Source organism: Coregonus clupeaformis, chromosome 15 (genome assembly GCF_020615455.1).
Source record: "Coregonus clupeaformis isolate EN_2021a chromosome 15, ASM2061545v1, whole genome shotgun sequence".
Taxonomy (NCBI): Eukaryota; Metazoa; Chordata; class Actinopteri; order Salmoniformes; family Salmonidae; genus Coregonus; species Coregonus clupeaformis.
In genome coordinates this window covers 36,272,514-36,292,268 of record NC_059206.1, presented here as the reverse complement: position 1 = coordinate 36,292,268, position 19,755 = coordinate 36,272,514, and the positions used below count along the sequence as shown (strand labels likewise).

General features: G+C 41.6%; 1 protein-coding gene across 1 annotated transcript in view; it reads right to left on the bottom strand.

Annotated features, from left to right (window-relative positions):
• LOC121582504 (argininosuccinate synthase) overlaps positions 1-19,755 on the bottom strand; it is a 46,750-nt gene that overhangs the window by 12,753 nt on the left and 14,242 nt on the right. Inside the window, exons 9-11 of the mRNA XM_041898352.2 lie at positions 15,472-15,562; positions 5,328-5,412; positions 5,047-5,111 (exon numbers count right to left, since the gene is read on the bottom strand). Coding sequence (XP_041754286.2) covers positions 5,047-5,111; positions 5,328-5,412; positions 15,472-15,562 — 241 coding nt within the window. The remainder of the gene's footprint in view (positions 1-5,046; positions 5,112-5,327; positions 5,413-15,471; positions 15,563-19,755) is intronic.

The following is a 19,755-nucleotide window of genomic DNA, read 5'->3' as shown; positions in this document are numbered from 1 at the left end:
TTTGTTAGTTCGGTCATCACTCCAGTGTAAGGTTTCTAGACATGCCCCAGTCTCTAAGCTCGCCCCCCACCAGCCTGAAATCCAATCGACAAAAAACAGAAATTGAAACCAAAAGGTGCCACGACTTGAGAGAGCATATTGAGAAATTGAGAGGGAAAACTTGACAAAGACGTGACTATTGTTGGTGGACACTGATGCTTTCAAATACATTTTTTACACATTTGAGCCATGTTTCTTTCCTTACGGTTCTTTTTTATTTTTTTATTCAGGCATTTTTGGGGGGATCTGCGGCAATGATGTTTCTTCTCGCCCAAAGTCAAACTTGCAAGCTCAAGTTTGTCCTGTCCCATCGTCTGCGCTCTCGACTAATCTTGCTCGACACTGGATTTACGAAACTGATTTCACGCGATTTCCTGCTTTGCATGTTTCTCTGATCAATAATCAAACACTGTGAGCAGCATGGATTAAGTCTACAAGTCAACACAATCTCACAGGCGTGCGTACACACACACTTCAGATTTTTTTTATTTTTTTTTTATTCAACTAGTCCTACATTCTCGGAACAATAACGGTTTAAGTTGGTCTGATAGCTATCTAACCAGTCCGAAAAAAACTACAAAATATATACATATTTTTTCATAACAAATACATTTTCTTTCCATAACGTATCAATTAAACCAGTTAATCATCACAATAAAGTTCTCTACAAATCCTCTGTACAACATGGTCCGCCACATAGTGGAGAGGTTAGAGCTCATACAATGGTTGACAGGTCTTAAATACAGTACCAGTCAAAAGTTTGGACACACCTACTCATTCCAGGGTTTTTCTTTATTTTTACTATTTTCTACATTGTAAAATAATAGTGAAGACATCAAAACTATGAAATAACACATATGGAATCATGTTGTAACCAAAAAAGTTTGAGATTCTTCAAAGTAGCCACCCTTTGCCTTGATGACAGCTTTGCACACTCTCAAACAGCTTCATGAGTGGTCCTCTGTAGCTCAATTGGTAGAGCATGGCGCTTGTAACGCCAGGGTAGTGGGTTCGATCCCCAGGACCACCCATACGTAAAAATGTATGCACGCATGACTAAGTCGCTTTGGATAAAAGCGTCTGCTAAATGGCATATTATTTTTAGTATTATGAGGTAATCACCTGGAATGCATTTCAATTAACAGGTATGCCTTCTTAAAAGTTAATTTGTGGAATTTATTTCCTTCTTAATGCGTTTGAGCCAATCAGTTGTGTTGTGACAAGGTATGGGTGGTATACAGAAGATAGCCCTATTTGGTAAAAGACCATGTCCATATTATTGCAAGAACATCTCAAATAAGCAAAGAGAAACGACAGTCCATCATTACTTTAAGACATAAAGGTCAGTCAATCCGGAAAATTTCAAGAACTTTGAAAGTTTCTTCAAGTGCAGTCACAAAAACCATCAAGCACTATGATGAAACTGGCTCTCATGAGGACCGCCACAGGAAGGGAAGACCCTGAGTTTCCTCTGCTGCAGAGGATAAGTTAATTAATTAACTGCACCTCAGATTGCAGCCCATATAAATGCTTCTGAGTTTAAGTAACAGACACATCAACATCTACTGTTCAGAGGAGACTGCATGAATCAGGCCTTCATGGTCGAATTGCTGCAAAGAAACCACTACTAAAGGACACCAATAAGAAGAAGAGACTTGCTTGGGCCAAGAAACATGAGCAATGGACATTAGACCGGTGGAAATCTGTCCTTTGGTCTGGAGTCCAAATTTGAGAATTTTGGTGACACGGTCTGTGATTTATATAGAATTCAAGGCACACTTAACCAGCATGGCTACCACAGCATTCTGTAGCGATACGCCATCCCATCTGGTTTGCACTTGTGGGACTATCATTTGTTTTTCAACAGGACAATGACCCAAAACATACCTCCAGGCTGTGTAAGGGCTATTTGACCAAGAAGGAGAGTGATGGAGTGTTGCATCAGATGACCTGGCCTCCACAATCACCCGACCTCAACCCAATTGAGATGGTTTGGGATGAGTTGGACCGCAGAGTGAAGGAAAAGCAGCCAAAAAGTGCTCAGCATATGTGGGAACTCCTTCAAGACTGTTGGAAAAGCATTCCAGGTGAAGCTGGTTGAGAGAATGCCAAGAGTGTGCAAAGCTGTCATCAAGGCAAAGGGTGGCTATTTGAAGAATCTCAAATATAAAATATATTTTGATTTGTTTAACACTTCTTTGGTTACTACATGATTCCATATGTGTTATTTCATAGTTTTGATGTCTTCACTATTATTCTACAATGTAGAAAATAGTAAAAATTAAGAAAAACCCTGGAATGAGTAGGTGCGTCCAAATGTTTGACTGGTACTGTACATCATTGAATGTTTTCATGAGAACTGACAACATTCTTGATAATCATTTCCATCCAACACCTTCTTGACCCCACTCCCCAAGACATACAAATAAATGAAACATTCAGTCTGTCAACTATTCAATCCTTTCTGGCATCTTTTGTGCAAACACTGTGGCTTATCCCCCCAACAAACACAATCGGTACTAGTTATTTACCCCCGTCAAACCTCACACTCCTCTTCCCATTTCTGTGGAGAAAATAAACTCTGATCTTTTGTGAAGCCAAGGGGGAGAAAAGTGGCCTTCCCATTTTCCAATTTCTACCTGCCACTCTGGTGTGTTGGCGAGTCAATTTGCCAGTCCGGTTATTGTGAGGAGTAGAATGGCAGTGTGGCGGCGGCTGGGGCCGCTGGGGGATTGAGTGACATGCTGTCTAATATGAGACAGGGCCACAAACATCTTGGCCCCTCACAGCCCCTAAACATGCTGTAGTGACACCGGTAGAGTAGCAATAAGGGAGGGTTCTGAGAAGTTTTGTTTGACGGAGGGGAATTAGAAGTCACGCTGAGGAGTGGACGATTGCCAAGATGGAGTGTGTTCATTGTGTCCTCCATGACACTTTTATGCAAGTGGAATAGCAAGTGTCCCCTTTTAGCACTGAGATAAAATGACTGCAATTGCCTGAAAGCACTAGATGTGACAGGAAGCTTTACAAATGGAAATGACATGAGCGTTAGCATTTATGGAGTAGGTACTGTATGTCTTTGTGCTAGCTTATCTATGAATGTATTAGGGATGTGCACGGTTATTCGAATATCCGAAGGGACGCCAGTATTCAAATACTTGTGAGAAAAGATATAGGCCTATTTTAACACTGAAAAGGCTTTAAAATATCCATGTGACATTTTTACGTACTACAAGGATATACCATGACATTTCAAATGATTCATTTAATAAAACAACAAACATTTCAATGTAGTTTTTATGATGTGCGCAGCATAAAAAGACCGGCAGCCTTCACTGTGTAGCTTGTTGTTTATGTTGGCCAATCAAAGCGGCTCAATGTGTAGAAAGTGCAGTGAGAGTTCACTAATGCAATGCAAGATGGAATAAAATTACGGAATTAAAAGTAAATGAAAAGGCGTAGGCTACAATGAGCAACCAACAGGTAGGCTGTTTTATCTGAATGGGGTTGGGAGAAAGCGCAGCATGTAGCCTCAATTAGCCTAGCTAATTGTCCAGACAGGCACTGTTATATGGGATGATAAATAACATTGCGGCTGCTACTAGTTAGCTAGTCTTGGCTGTAGCCGAGTTGCCTTGGCTAATGTTACTTCAGCTCCGTCTCCCTCCGTCTGCTCGGCTCGCTCCCATCTCACACATACCTGCCCCTCTGAAGCTGCAGCAATAGACTTCCAGGGTCTCTCCCTCGCGCAGCAGTGCTCAGGTTAAAAACCCACGTATTTTCAATATCCAGATATTCAACAAAAATGTATGATACTATTCGAATAGTGAAATTATTTCAAATCCCCATCCCTAGAATGTACAGTTGAAGTCGGAAGTTTACATACACTTAGGTTGGTGTCATTAAAACTAGTTTTTCAACCACTCCACAAATTTCTTGTTAACAAACTATAGTTTTGGCAAGTCGGTAAGGACATCTACTTTGTGCATGACACAAGTAATTTTTCCAACAAATGTTTACAGACAGATTATTTCACTTATGATTCACTGTATCACAATTCCAGTGGGTCAGAAGTTTACATACACTAAGTTGACTGTGCCTTTAAACAGATTGGAAAATTCCAGAAAAATGATGTCATGGCTTTATAAGCTTCTGATAGGCTAATTGACATCATTTGAGTCAATTGGAGGTGTACCTGTGGATTTATTTCAAGGCCTACCTTCAAACTCAGTGCCTCTTTGCTTGACATCATGGTAAAATCAAAAGAAATCAGCCAAGACCTCAGAACAAAAATTGTAGACCTCTGGTTCATCCTTGGGAGCAATTTCCAAATGCCTGAAGGTACCACGTTCATCTGTACAAACAATAGTATAAACACCATGGGCCATCACAAAGCCCTGACCTCAATCCTATAGAACATTTGTGGGCAGAACTGAAAAAGCGTGTGCGAGCAAGGAGGCCCACAAACCTGACTCAGTTACACCAGCTCTGTCAGGAGGAATGGGCCAAAATTCACCCAACTTATTGTGGGAAGCTTGTGGAAAGCTACCCGAAACGTTTGACCCAAATTAAACAATTTAAAGGCAATGCTACCAAATACTAATTGAGTGTATGTAAACTTCTGACCCACTGGGAATGTGATGAAAGAAATAAAAGCTGAAATAAATCATTCTCTCTACTATTATTCTGACATTTCACATTCTTAAAATAAAGTGGTGATCCTAACTGACCTAAGACAGGGAATTTTTACTAGGATTAAATGTCAGGAATTGTGAAAAACTGAGTTTAAATGTATTTGGCTAAGGTGTATTTGGCTAAACTTCCAACTTCAACTGTATGTGTGTGTTTGTCCACCTCCATAAAAGAGAAGTACATGTTAACCAAACCTAGTGAGGTACAGTATTGGACAAAATGTCAATTTTCTTCCTATTCAATACACCTTTATTGATCCTTTCAGGGGCTCTTCTCTTATACACAGGCTCTCATTACACCTCGTCATTGCCTTACCTCTAGACTTCATGCCGATGAAGCGATTCTCCACGATGTCGATCCTTCCCACTCCATGCCTCCCTCTGAGACCACAATGGAACCATTTGTTAGCAAGCTCTCTCACTAAGTACAGTAGTCAATATTTCTGTATTCTCGCCCGAACGCACCCACACTTTGCCCAAAACACTGCAGTAAGGGTTTACACACTGCCCTCGAATGGTGGAGCCATGCAGCCAATAAAGGAATCTCAATCCCATTGTAAAATAAGAGTAAAACAAAGGTAAGAGAAAGTCACTCACCCAATCTCATTGAGGTAAGAGAAGATGTCCAGCGGTGTGTCCTTGGACTTGCCCTCCTTGACGTGGGTCACCTTGATGGGAACACCTGTATGGGTTGGAATGGAAGTCAGACAGTCAGTCACAGCATCAGCCTAGAGACATACTGTATCATCAGAATACTGCACTACATAGGGCTGGCACAATAATCGTATAACTGACAATTATGGACAATAACCGTGAACTAAAAACAATAATCGTCTTAGTATAGTGCCTTTAGAAAGTATTCACACACCTTGACTTTTTACACATTTTGTTGTTTTACAGCCTAAATTTAAAATGGATAAAATTGAGATTTTCTGTGACTGGCCTACACACAATAACCCATAATGTCAAAGTGGAATTTCTAATTCTTTACAAATTAATAAAAAATGAAAAGCTGAAATGTCTTGAGTCAATAGGTATTCAACCCCTTTGTTATGGCAAGCCTAAATAAGTTCAGGAGTACAAATTTGCTTAAGTCACATAATCAGTTGCATGGACTCTGTGTGCAATAATAGTGTTAACATGATTTTTGAATGACTACCTCATCTCTCTACCCCACACATACAATTATCTGTAAGGTCCCTCAGTCGAGCAGTACATTTCAAACACCGATTCAACCACAAAGACTAGGGAAGTTTTCCAATGCTTTGCAAAGGGCACCTATTGGTAGAAGGATACAAAAATGTAAAGCAGACATTGAATATCCCTTTGAGTGAGCATGGTGAAGTTATTAATTACACTTTGGATGTTGAATCAATACACCCAGTCATGTGGAAAAGCAATTCACATTTTGTCCTGAATACAAAGTGTTATGTTTGGGGCAAATCCAATACAACACATTACCGAGTACCACTCTACATTTTTTCAAGCATAGTGGTGGCTGCACCATGTTATGGGTATGCTCGTAATCATTAAGGACTGGGGAGTTGTTATGATGAGTTTCTGGTATTGAGAAGTTCAGGATGCAAGAGAGTATGTTACACAGATGGAGATTGGATTCAGTCATTATTTAATGGTCACAATATTGGATTCAATGACAGGGGGTACGGACATAGCCTCCTGCCATCTGAATGACTTCCATACAAAATCTCTCAGCTTATATAAGCAGGGCGGCAGGTAGCTTAGTGGGTAAGAGCGTTGTGCCAGTAACCGAAAGTCGATGTGCCCTTAAGCAAGGCACTTAACCCTAATTGCTCATGTAAGTCGCTCTGGATAAGAGTGTCTGCTAAATGACTAAAATGTAAATGTAAATATAACGCCCTTCCAATCTACTTTTATCTTACACAGTTGCTAACCATCATTGATTGTCACTCATCTACCACCATATCATCCACCTACTTGGTTTCATGTGGCACCCTAGCCAGGCCATTCCATCACGCACCCATCCTAAGATTAGCAACAGTGGCCCCCAATCTATCTTGGCACACTGACCTTCTGTTACTCACTCGTGACACCACTAACACATGGCTTGTCCTTGTTCTCTGTCCACATACAGATTATGATCTCTCCATACATTAATGAATATTGTATCACAAATCATCATAACAGGAGTTTTTCAGGATAAAAAAGAAACTAAATGGAGCTAAGCACAGGCAAAATCCTAGAGGAAAACCTGGTTCAGTCTGCTTTCCACCAGACAGTGGGAGACAAATTCAAAGTCCAAATAAAATAAAATTTTCTTTGTCACATGCGCCGAATACAACAGGTGTAGGCCTTAGTGAAACGCTTACTTACAAGCCCTTAACCAACAATGCAGTTTTAAGAAAGAATACACAAAAAAAGAAATAAAAGTAACAAATAATTAAAGGGCAGCAGTAAAATAACAGTAGTGAGGCTATATACAGGGGGTACCGGTACTGAGTCAATGTGTGGGGGCACCGGTTAGTCGAGGTAATTGAGGTAATATGTACATGTAGGTAGTTATTAAAGTGACTATGCATAGATAATAAACAGAGAGTAGCAGCAGCGTAAAATAGGGAGGGGGAGGGGGCAATGCAAATAGTATGGGTAGCCATTTGATTAGATGTTCAGGAGTCTTATGGCTTGGGGGTAGAAGCTGTTTAGAAGCCTCTTTGACCTAGACTTGGCGCTCCGGTACCGCTTGCCATGCAGTAGCAGAGAGAACAGTCTATGACTAGGGTGGCTGGAGTCTGACAATTTTTAGGGCCTTCCTCTGACACCGCCTGGTATAGAGGTCCTGGATGGCAGGAAGCTTGGCCCCAGTGATGTACTGGGCCGTACACACTACCCTCTGTAGTGCCTTGCGGTCGGAGGCTGAGCAGTTGAAATACCAGGCAGTGATGCAACCAGTCAGAATGCTCTCGATGGTGAAGCTGTAGAACCTTTTGTGGATCTGAGGACCCATGCCAAATCTCTCCTTAGGGGGAATAGGTTTTGTCGTGCCCTCTTCACGACATATCTACACTGGAGTTGCTTACCAAGAAGACAGTGAATGTTCCTGAGTGGCCGAGTTACAGTTTTGACTTAAATCTACATTAAAAGATATGGTAAGATCTGATAATGGTTGTCTAGCAATGATCAACAACCAAATTTGATAGCGCTTGAAGAATTGTGAAAATAATACAAAATGTTGCACAATCCCAGTGTGGAAAGCTCTTAGAGATTTACCCAGAAAGACTCACAGCTGTAATATCTGCCAAAGGTGCTTCTACAATGTATTGACTCAGGGGTGTGAATACTTTTGTAAATGAGAAATGTGTACTTCATTATGGGGTATTGTGTGTAGATGGTTGAGAAAAAATAATTGAATCCATTTTGAATTCAGACTAACACAACAACATGTGGCATAAGTAACAGGGTATGAATACTTTCTGAAAGCATTTTAGGAGAAGGGAAATTCAACGTTATATTGAAGTAGGTCCAAGAGGCTTCTGAACAGCTTCTACCCCCAAGCCATAAGACTCCTGAACATCTAATCAAATGGCTACCCAGACTATTTGCATTGTAAGTAAGCATTTCACTGTAAGGTCTACACCTGTTGTATTCGGCGCATGTGACAAATAACATTTGATTTGATATAGTTTACCCAATAGCAGTTTTTCATTTTTACATGAAGTGGGTAAACTTGGTAATCATTTTACGAGCAGAATGACAATGGTTGGGAGGAGAAGCTTCATTTCCCAAAAGTTCTAAGCAGTCAACATCAGTTGTCACTAAAGCTGTGTTTTATTCACTATACATGTTATAAATAATTTTCAAAGATGCATTACAAGCTCAAAACATTTCTTCTACAAAAATGACAATGGCCATTTGCATGACAATTAATCGTTACCCAAAATTCCATAATCCTAAGAACCCTATTACAGTAAGGTCATTCATCTTAACAATACTGTTCTCTTACAGTTTCAAATCTGATCTTGTCACATTCAGCACTTTGACTGAAAGCTAATTTTGTATTTGGACGTGGGCTGTATTTGGGCCAGAGTTAAACTAGTTTCCAATATATTGCACTTGGATGGATCTGATCGAGTCAATTTATATAGCCAAAAATTGTCATTACATTTCCATGTACACCTATTAGTTTAATGTTCACTAAAAACAAACTGTGAAGAGACTGATTCCCAGGCACTGAACACAATTCACGAGGGAGATGGTAGAGACCATGAACAGAAAGAGTGGAGAAAGAGAGATTTGGATGTGGGGGAATGTGGAGGAATGAGTGGGGGGTTAATAGTAGAATACTCCAATGGGACGTGGTGAGAAGTACTAACACATTCAAAATCCCTGGTCATTTGAAGGCTGTGAAATTGCAGGCAGGCCCTTTCCTAATTGAATTACACACCCTGGCTTTGTGTCATCCATACCTTTTCTACCAATAGCCTCGCACTGTGGAGTGTGTGTGTGTGTGTGTGTGTGTGTGTGTGTGTGTGTGTGTGTGTGTGTGTGTGTGTGGGTGGGAGAAACGCATGGGATAATGCATCAACCATTCTTAAATGAGCGCGCACACACACACACACACACGTGCTCGCCAATCAACCCCCATCACCAATTTTTATACAAAGACTAAACCGATATATAAATCATTGTAATTTACTTGCTTATTCATAGTATTCATTAGGTTGAAATGAGCAACAGAGAGGCCAAAGGTGGAGGAGGTGCAATAGACTGGGACATAGGCAGGGGAGGTGTAGATGTAGGTGGGTGGGGGGTGGCTCAAAGAGCTTTGAAGACAGACACGGAGGATAGAAAAAAAAAAAACATCTGCTGATAGTCACTCCTCCATCCATCCGGCGCTCATTAGCATTTAGCATGCTTGCAGTTGCCAATCAAGTCCCGGCGAAAAAGCAGCACTCCTGGTTGCCTTTCAATGGGCCCCAATGTAAGCACTGTTGGAATGACACGTAAAGGACTTGACAAAATATTTTTAGACAAGGGCTTTGTCACTCGCCCATTCCCATATCCCGAGAATCCTTGGCCCCTGAGGAAAACTCTGAGCTGGAGAGGGCACACGGATAGTGCTCCGACAAAGCCCCCTGATCCCCCAAATAGTTAATAATTAGATTAAAAGTTCAAATAAATGAAGTGAGGGTGTGAACACGGGAGCCGGGCCTCTCGTCCTCCTCTCCTCCATCTCGCGGGGTCTATCATTCACTGGGCCTTTCTTTTCCCTCACAGCCCTTTTCTTCAGCGCTGAAGTGAACAGTGCAGACAATGGGACAGCAGACACAGTTGTAGGAAAAATGACTGCTTTACATTTTTCCTCTGTCTCTTTTTCCTTTCCCCCTCTTTCAATGAAAGAAAGAGAGATAAAAAAAAAAGAACTGCTGCTGAAGAAAAAATGGTAGTAGTTAAAATGATTTATAATCAATGAGAAAGCATGGTGAAAAAAGGCTGGTGGGAGATGATGGAAGAGAATGAAATTAAACATTCTTGCGCTGATCTTGTGCTTGAAGGGGAGGAGTAAGCTAGAGCCGTTGTGTGAGCCACTAAAACAGCTTTTGTAATCGTCACTCAATAAGGGGAGAGAAAATAACTATGAAAACATATTGCAAAGGGCCGAGGCGAAACCAGGTTATACAATGACATCATAGTTTCATATTCCCATTACCAGTTTCATTGTTTCCTGAACCTTCTTTCAAAGGAGGATTTAACAGTTGTCCATAAACCTTATTCGTTGCCTCCATTAAAAAAAAATCAGATAAATCTCAAATAAACCCCACAAACCTTCAGAGTCGCATAAAACAGCACCCAGATACAAACGTAAATTACAGTTGAAACCTGCACCCACTTTCATGCCATCATTTTCTGAAATGTTCCAAGCTGTTTAAAAGCACACTAAACTTCTGACCCACTGGAATTGTGATACAGTGAATTATAAGTGAAATAATCTGTCTGTAAACAATTGTTGGAAAAATTACTTGTGTCATGCACAAAGTAGATGTCCTAACCGACTTGCCAAAACTAAAATTTGTGGAGTGGTTGAAAAAAAAGTTTTAATGACTACAACCTAAGTGTATGTAAACTTCCGACTTCAACTGTATACACCTGTTCTGAAAGGCCTCAGAGTCTGCAACACCACTAAGCAAGGGGCACCACTAAGCAAGGGGCACCACTAAGCAAGGGGCACCACCAAGCAAGCGGCACCATGAAGACCAAGGAGATCTCCAAACAGGTCAGGGACAAAGTTGTGGAGATGTACAGATCAGGGTTGGGTTATAAAAAAATATCCGAAACTTTGAACATCCCACGGAGCACCATTAAATCCATTATTAAAAAATGGAAAGAATATGGCACCACAACAAACCTGCCAAGAGAGGGCTGCCCACCAAAACTCACCGACCAGGCAAGGAGGGCATTAATCAGAGAGGCAACAAAGAGACCAAAGATAACTCTGAAGGAGCTGCAAAGCGCCACAGCGGGCGGAGACTGGAGTATCTGTCCATAGGACCACTTTAAGCCGTACACTCCACAGAGCTGAGGAGTGGCCAGAAAAAAATTCATTGCTTAAAGAAAAAAATAAGCAAACACTTTTGGTGTTCGCCAAAAGGCATGTGGGTGACTCCCCAAACATATGGAAGAAGGTACTCTGGTCAGATGAGACTAAAATTTAGCTTTTGGCCATCAAGGAGAACGCTATGTCTGGCGCAAACCCAACACCTCTCATCACCCTGAGAACACCATTCCCACAGTGTAGCATGGTGGTGGCAGCATCATGCTGTGGGTATGTTTTTCATCGGCTGGGACACTGGTCAGAATTGAAGGAATGATGGATGGCGCTAAATACAGGGAAATTCTTGAGGGAAACCTGTTTCAGTCTTCCAGAGATTTGAGACTGGGACGGAGGTTCACCATCCAGCAGGACAATGACCCTAAGCATTCTGCTAAAGCCACACTTGAGTGTTTTAAGGGGAAACATTTAAATGTCTTGGAATGGCCTAGTCAAAGCCCAGATCTCAATCCAATTGAGAATCTGTGGTATGACTTAAAGATTGCTGTACACCAGCGGAACCCATCCAACTTGAAGGAGCTGGAGCAGTTTTGCCTTGAAGAATGGGCAAAAATCCCAGTGGCTAGATGTGCCAAGCTTACAGAGACATACCCCAAGAGACTTGCAGCTATAATTGCTGCAAAAGGTGGCTCTACAAAGTATTGACTTTGGGGGGGTGAATAGTTATGCACACTCAAGTTTTCAGTTGTTTTGTATTATTTCTTGTTTGTTTCACAATAAAAAATATTTTTCTTCTTCAAAGTGTTAGGCATGTTGTGTAAATCAAATGATACAACCCCCCCCAAAATCAATTTTAATTCCAGGTTGTAAGGCAACAATATAGGAAATATGCCAAGGGGGGTGAATACTTTCGCAAGCCACTGTAGGTTGTAATATGGCTTATTTTTCTGGCTTCGCCAGTGATTTTACCCACGCACCGCTACAGCATACGCATCCAATACATTGGTCTGCACAACTTAAAAACGCACCACTAGTAGTGATTCAGGGCTAGTCTCTATAGCCAGCCAGCAAATTACGAGCAACTGACCTTAACCTCTTCTGAGATGGAGTCTGTTTCCCTGTGCTTAACATAGGAGCTCAGCCAAGATAGCATGAAGTAATAAGGCGGCACCGTTTTCCAACTGCATGTCCACTTCAACTTTTCATATTATTATTTTTTGCTTTACAAGGTTGTTCCGCAACTGCCTCCACTTCTTGTTGCAAGCTTCCCCTTCTATAGATATGGTAAAGAGGTCAATGGAACTCTACCATAAATGCCATGGAAACGCGTTGGGGAAAGATGTCCAATCTCCTCATTGCCCCCCATCAAAATTACCCTACATTTAGGCTATTGTTTATATGTGTATTTCACTCTATGTTGAGTGACATATCAGAGTAGAATCCTTGTATGGATGTCAACCCCAATACATGTTCATGTCATCATCAATCAACTGCATTACAGTAAAAAATTACTTTGACTACCACTACCGATTTCTGTATGCGAGCTATGCTACCAGTTGATACGAATGGGAGTTAGCATTTAGCAGTCACTTCTTCTAAACCTGAAAAGGTTCTATATATTATGCAGTGTAAACAGCCAAATATATCCAAATCGGACTTTAGTAACCAGATTGTGGGCCTGTTACAATACATCATCATGACGAATGACGAATATCTACTTTGTTAGATCATATTTGTTGAATGTGCATTGCCGGATCAAGCATAAATCACATTTAACACAGGTCAGGACTGGACCCTAAATCATGAACCCTGGCTGAGCTATAGGACTAAGCAGTCACACTACATGGGCCTACAGTAGGATAATGAGAGATTCAGACGGAAAGACGCACACTAGGCTTGGGCGGTATCCAGATTTTAATACCTTCATACCAACCTTGTCCCATATCGGAATATTCGGTAATACCGGCACTGAACACGGGGGGTGCTGTTTTCAAATCCTACTGATACTCGTAATCCGAAGGTTAGCAATGCTAACAAGTCCATGTACATTCCCATAGAGAATGCTAACTAAATGCTAACGATCACATTGCGAACATTTTATACAGTCTCTGACCTAAACTATACAAGTAACTCAAAAACGCTACTAACAGTTTGTTCCATGCACAAAACAAATATTAGATAGCAAGGCTCTTGATCCAGGAGGGGATTCTCTGCTGTTACCAAGCGAATACTTGATTTTGGAAGAAGCTAAACAAAACTATAAACGCAACATGTATAGTGTTTAAAACCCATGTTTCATGAGCTGAAATAAAAGATCCCAGAAATGTTCCATACGCACAAAAAGCTTATTTCTCTCAAATGATGCGCACAAATTTGTTTACATCCCTGTTAGTGAGCATTTCTCCTTTGCCAAGATAATCCATCCACCTGACAGGTGTGGTATATTAATAAGCTGATTAAACAGTATGATTCATTACACAGGTGCACCTTGTGCTGGGGACAATAAAGGGCCACTCTAAAATGTGTAGTTTGTCACACAACACAATGCCACAGATGTCTCAAGTTTTGAGGGAACGTGCAATTGGCATGCTGACTGCAGGAATGTCCACAAGAGCTGTTGCCAGATAACTGAATGTTAATTTCTCTACCATAAGCTGCCTCCAACGTCGTTTTAGAGAATTTGGCAGTATGTCCAACTGGCCTCACAACTGCAGACCATGTGTAACCATGCCAGCCCAGGCATCTGGCTTCTTCACCTGCGGGATTGTCTGAGACCAGCCACCTGGACAGCTGATGAAACTGAGAAGTATTTCTGTCTGTAATAAAGCCCTTTTGTGGGGAAAAACTTATTCTGATTGACTGGGCCTGGCTCCCCAGTAGGTGGGCCAGGCTCCCAATTGGGTGGGCCTATGCCCTCCCAGGCCCACCCATAGCTACACCCCTGCACAGTCATGTGAAATCCATAGATTAGGGCCTAATTAATTTATTTCAATTGACTGATATACTTTGCAAACCAAATGCACAACTGCAGAGCATTTTGCACATTTTAGACGCTTAACTTAATAGTTCTAAGATATCTAGCTGGCAAACATTTAGTTCTGAATTCAATACTGTAACTAGATCACCTAGCGCATTCCGCACAACAGTGAGTGTGACTCAAAAGGCTCCGGTCTCTCGTCGTTGTGTGCTTGTAAACAAACACCACGTGACTGGAGACTACCGGTAAGCTTCATAATGAAACATTGTGACAGGTGAAATGAAGAACGCAATCTTCTTTATCTCCTAACGTATTGCACAAGTTGACTGCAGGTATTTACTTAAAAAGTAGCTACAAATATTCAAATGTACACTACCAGTCAAAAGTTTGGATACACCTACTCATTCAAGGGTTTTTCTTTATTTTTACTATTTTCTACATTGTAGAATAATAGTGAAGACATCAAAACTATTAAATAACTCATATGGAATCATGTAGTAACCACAAAAGTGTTAAACAAATCAAAAAATATTTTATATTTGAGATTCTTCAAATAGCCACCCTTTGCCTTGATGACAGCTTTGTACACTCTTGGCATTCTCTCAACCAGCTTCATGAGGTAGTCACCTGGAATGCATTTCAATTAACAGGTGTGCCTTCTTAAAAGTTCATTTGTGGAATTTAATGTGTTTGTTCTTAATGTGTTTGAGCCAATCAGTTGTGTTGTGACAAGGTGGGGGGTATACAGAAGATAGCCCTATTTGTTAAAAGACCAAGTCTTTCTATTATGGCAAGAACAGCTCAAATAAGAAAAGAGAAACAACAGTCCATCATTACTTTAAGACATGAAGGTCAGTCAATACATTTCAAGAACTTTTGGAAAAGCATTCCAGGTGAAGCTGGTTGAGAGAATGCCAAGAGTGTGCAAAGCTGTCATCAAGGATAAGGGTGGCTATTTGAATAATCTCAAATATATTTTGATTTGTTTTAACACTTTTTTGGTTACTGCATGATTCCATGTGTTATTTCATAGTTCATGTCTTCGCTATTATTCTACAATGTAGAAAATTGTAAAAATAAAGAAAAACCCTTGAATGAGTAGGTGTGTCCAGACTTTTGACTTGTACTGTATATAAAAAAAACAAAATCATCAAATAAAGTTAACAGTATTGAAAAACCATCCCTTGTTTTTTCCAAATACCCCGTTATACGGTATACCGCCCAAGCTTAACACACACCTTTTTTGAACTCTATCTCCAGCACATCTGGGCTGTTGGGGGCGTCCTCTGGGTTCCTGGTCATCAGGTACAGGTCCGCTGGCGCATGGCTCTGTAATACACACACACACACAATAACATTCACATTTACTGGGACATCTGATGCTCTTTATATAACTTAGTATGTGACCACGAGAATATTCAGTTGAGAACATAGCAGACACAGTCAGTCAACTGTGGGACTAAATACACTACATGGCCAAAGGTATGTGGACACCTGCTCGTCAAACATTTCATTCCAAAATCATGGCATTAATATGGAGTTGGTCCCCCCCTTTGCTTCTATAACAGCCTCCACTCTTCTGGGAAGGCTTTCCACTAGATGTTGGAACATTTCTGTGGGGACTTGCTTCCATTCAGCCACAAGAGCATTAGTGAGGTCGGGCGATTAGGCCTAGCTCGAAGTCGGCGTTCCAATTGATCCCAAAGGTGTTCGATGGGGTTGAGGTTAGGGCTCTGTGCAGGCCAGTCAAGTTCTTCCACAAAGATCGACAAACCATTTCTGTATGGACTTCGCTTTGTGCATGGGGGCATTGTCATGCTGAAACAGGAAAGGGCCTTCCCCAAACTGTTGCCACCAAGTTGGAAGCACAGAATTGTCTAGAATGTCATTGTATACTGTAGCATTAAGATTTCCCTTCACTGGAACTAAGGGGCCTAGCCCGAACCATAAAAAACAGCCCCAGATCATTATTCCTTCTCCACCAAACTTTACAGTTGGCACTATGCATTCGAGCAGGTAGCGTTCTCCTGGCATCTGCCAAACCCAGATTCGTCTGTCAGACTGCCAGATGGTGAAGCGTGATTCATCACTTCAGGGAACGCGTTTCCACTGCTCCAGAGTCCAATTGCGGCGAGCTTTACACCACTCCAGCCGACGCTTGGCATTGCGCATGGTGATCTTAGGTTTGTGTGAGGCGGCTCGTCAATGAAAACCCATTTCATGAAGCTCCCGATGAACAGTTATTGTGCTGACGTTGCTTCCAGAGGCAGTTTGGAACTCGGTAGTGAGTGTTGCAACAGAGGACAGACGATTCTTACGTGCTATGCGCTTCAGCACTCGGCGGTCCCGTTCTGTGAGCTTGTGTGGCCTACCACTTCGCGGCTGAGCCGTTGTTGCTCCTAGACTTTTCCACTTCACAATAACAGCACCTACAGATGACCGGGGCAGCTCTAGCAGGGCAGAAACTGACTTGTTGGAAAGGTGGCATCCTATGATGGTGCCATGTTGAAAGTCACTAAGCGTTTCAGTAGGGGTCATTATACTGCCAATGTTTGTCTATGGTGATTGCATGGCTGTGTGCTCAATTTTATACACCTGTCAGCGATGGGTGTGGCTGAAATAGCCGAATCCACTAATTTGAAGGGGTGTCCACATACCTTTGGCGATGTAGTGTATAATAGACTCCTGAAAGATGGGGGGTTAAAAATAATGTGTGAAAAAAATCATCTTCAAATGCTGTCAGGATCTGAGAGAAGAAGACAAATCAAATGTCCTATTTTTCTCCTCTATTTGGTTTCATTTTCCCTGCATGGCCCTTCACCACAGGAGAGGGGGGGAGAGAGAGAGAGCATGAGGACCCCAATTCACTAAAAAGACTACAATTCATGAGTCAAAACACACCTGCTACTATGACAGGATGTACTCAAGCGACTGCAACACTCAATATTCACCAGCTGTCTGGAAAGTCAGAATAAATCTCCCAATTCTGTCAACCAGCCTCCCCATACACTTCTCCACATCTTCTGGACTTGACTTTCTGACTGACATTTTCTCTTTCATTTATTTTCAGACGAAGTCATCTTAAAGGTAACCACACAACAACAACAACAATCCACACCTATCCTAAGAGCACTATGAAGTTGTAGGAGCTGTCGTTTTCCAGTTGGGGGGAGTTGGTGGATAAGGACATGAATAAATCGGGCTGACACCCCTGCCAATTACCCCACATTACAACCAGACGATGGCCAATGTCCCCTGAGCTGAGGCAAATTGCAGGGGAACTATGCAAAATAACCACTGGGTGCATTTAAATGGAAACCTTTACCAGACAAAATAAATCCTCATACAATAACTAATCTCTCTCAGCCGCAGAGAGATTGCACACGTCGGGAAACGTGTGCAATCGCTTCTTTCCTTTTAACTAAACACCAACATTGACTTTGAAGGCTCCCATCTCTCCCTTTTATTTTCTGCCTCAGCGCCCAAGACGACGACCAAATGAGAGGAAGGAGGAGTGGGGCAAAATGACTCCACTAAAAACCCATTTGATGCATACTCTTAAAGGGGACAGAACCGATGAAGATGTCATGAACTAAAGACTGATTAGGCCAAGCTCTGTGACAGTGGGTATGGTAAATATGGATGTGTGGTTACTATAGTGGCCTAAATAGTTTCCTTACCTACCACAGCGGTTTAAAGCCTGCACAATCCTAACCAATGAAGAGGCATTGTTTCTGCCAGCTACAGTTCACTATGATAAAGATGTGTTATCCTTCTTACCTACAGAACTTACACAGAAACAACATCACATGGAAATACATGGAATATCAATTCAAACATGCATGCTCACGAAACGCGAGTGAATTAAAGTGGTAAAGAGAGAAATGGAACGAGCGAGGGAATAGTTTCCAGTGCCTAGAGATCAATGCATTTAAATTCCCACCCCCCGCAGGTGGACCTGTACCAAAGCACCTGGCACTGAAAAAGAGGAAAAGGTAGAAATGAAGCGAGAGAGGGAGAAAAAGAGAGGGGGAGCGAATTGGTGGCAAATGGGGCATGAAGCGCTGAAATCATGTCGCTGTGCACAGCTCCCTTTGCAGCCATTCTCCAGTCCTGCCATATTGTTGTGGCAGCATCAACTTAAAGCAAGTCCATTTCTATCTTTCCACACATTAGCTGCCTCATTGCCTTTCAATCGAGTCCAATGGGGTCCAAAGAAAAGGCAGAGGTGGGGGGGGATGGCAACAACAACAAACATCTGGCCCACTGGTTTGGAACTGACACTTAAATAACCCTGTCTCAAGTCTGGTCTCGTCTTTAAAATGCCATTTGCAAACATGGCACATTGAAATGAGAGAATGTATTACATCTGATGTGTGTGGACTATTTGTCATGTTTAACACCCAGACCCATCTACATTATCATCTGTCTACAGTATCTACCAAAAGCATTGCCCCAAAAGGCAATACTAGTAACAAGCACAAAGCCCAAACTATAAGATAGCAACTAACACATTGAGATAGATTGACAGAGAGCACAATCATAGGTCAGACTAGAGCCTGACCTATATATTTTTTGGGGTCCGATACAGATTCTTTGGGGGACAAAACGTACCACTATATCTGCCAATATAATGTTTTACAGCGGGAAAATGAAAAAGTGTGTTTTTCCCATACTGATTTCTCATAAATTGCCATCCAAATTAGCAATTGTCCAATAACTATGCTTCAAATGTTGATTTCATACATTGTGACAATAATGACATCATGAGAATGGCCTTAAGTGTTCAGATAAGCATGAGATTCCCATTTTTCATCCTATTTATTGAATATCGGTTATCGGTGGAATTATCATCCGATACCAATATTGTGGTAAAAAGCCAATAATATCGGTCGGGCTCTATGTCAAACCATATACAGTGAGGGAAAAAAGTATTTGATCCCCTGCTGATTTTGTAAGTTTGCCCACTGACAAAGAAATGATCAGTCTATAATTTTAATGTTTATTTGAACAGTGAGAGACAGAATAACAACAAAATAATCCAGAAGAACGCATGTCAAAAATGTTATAAATTGATTTGCATTTGAATGAGGGAAATAAGTATTTGACCCCTCTGCAAAACATTACTTAGTACTTAGTGGCAAAACCCTTGTTGGCAATCACAGAGGTCAGACATTTCTTGTAGTTGGCCACCAGGTTTGCACACATCTCAGGAGGGATTTTGTCCCACTCCTCTTTGCAGATCTTCTCCAAGTCATTAATGTTTCGAGGCTGACATTTGGCAACTCGAACCTTCAGCTCCCTCCACAGATTTTCTATGGGATTAAGGTCTGGAGACTGGCTAGGCCACTCCAGGACCTTAATGTGCTTCTTCTTGAGCCACTCCTTTGTTGCCTTGGCCGTGTGTTTTGGGTCATTGTCATGCTGGAATACCCATCCACTACCCATTTTCAATGCCCTGGCTGAGGGAAGGAGGTTCTCACCCAAGATTTGAACGGTACATGGCCCCATCCATCGGCCCT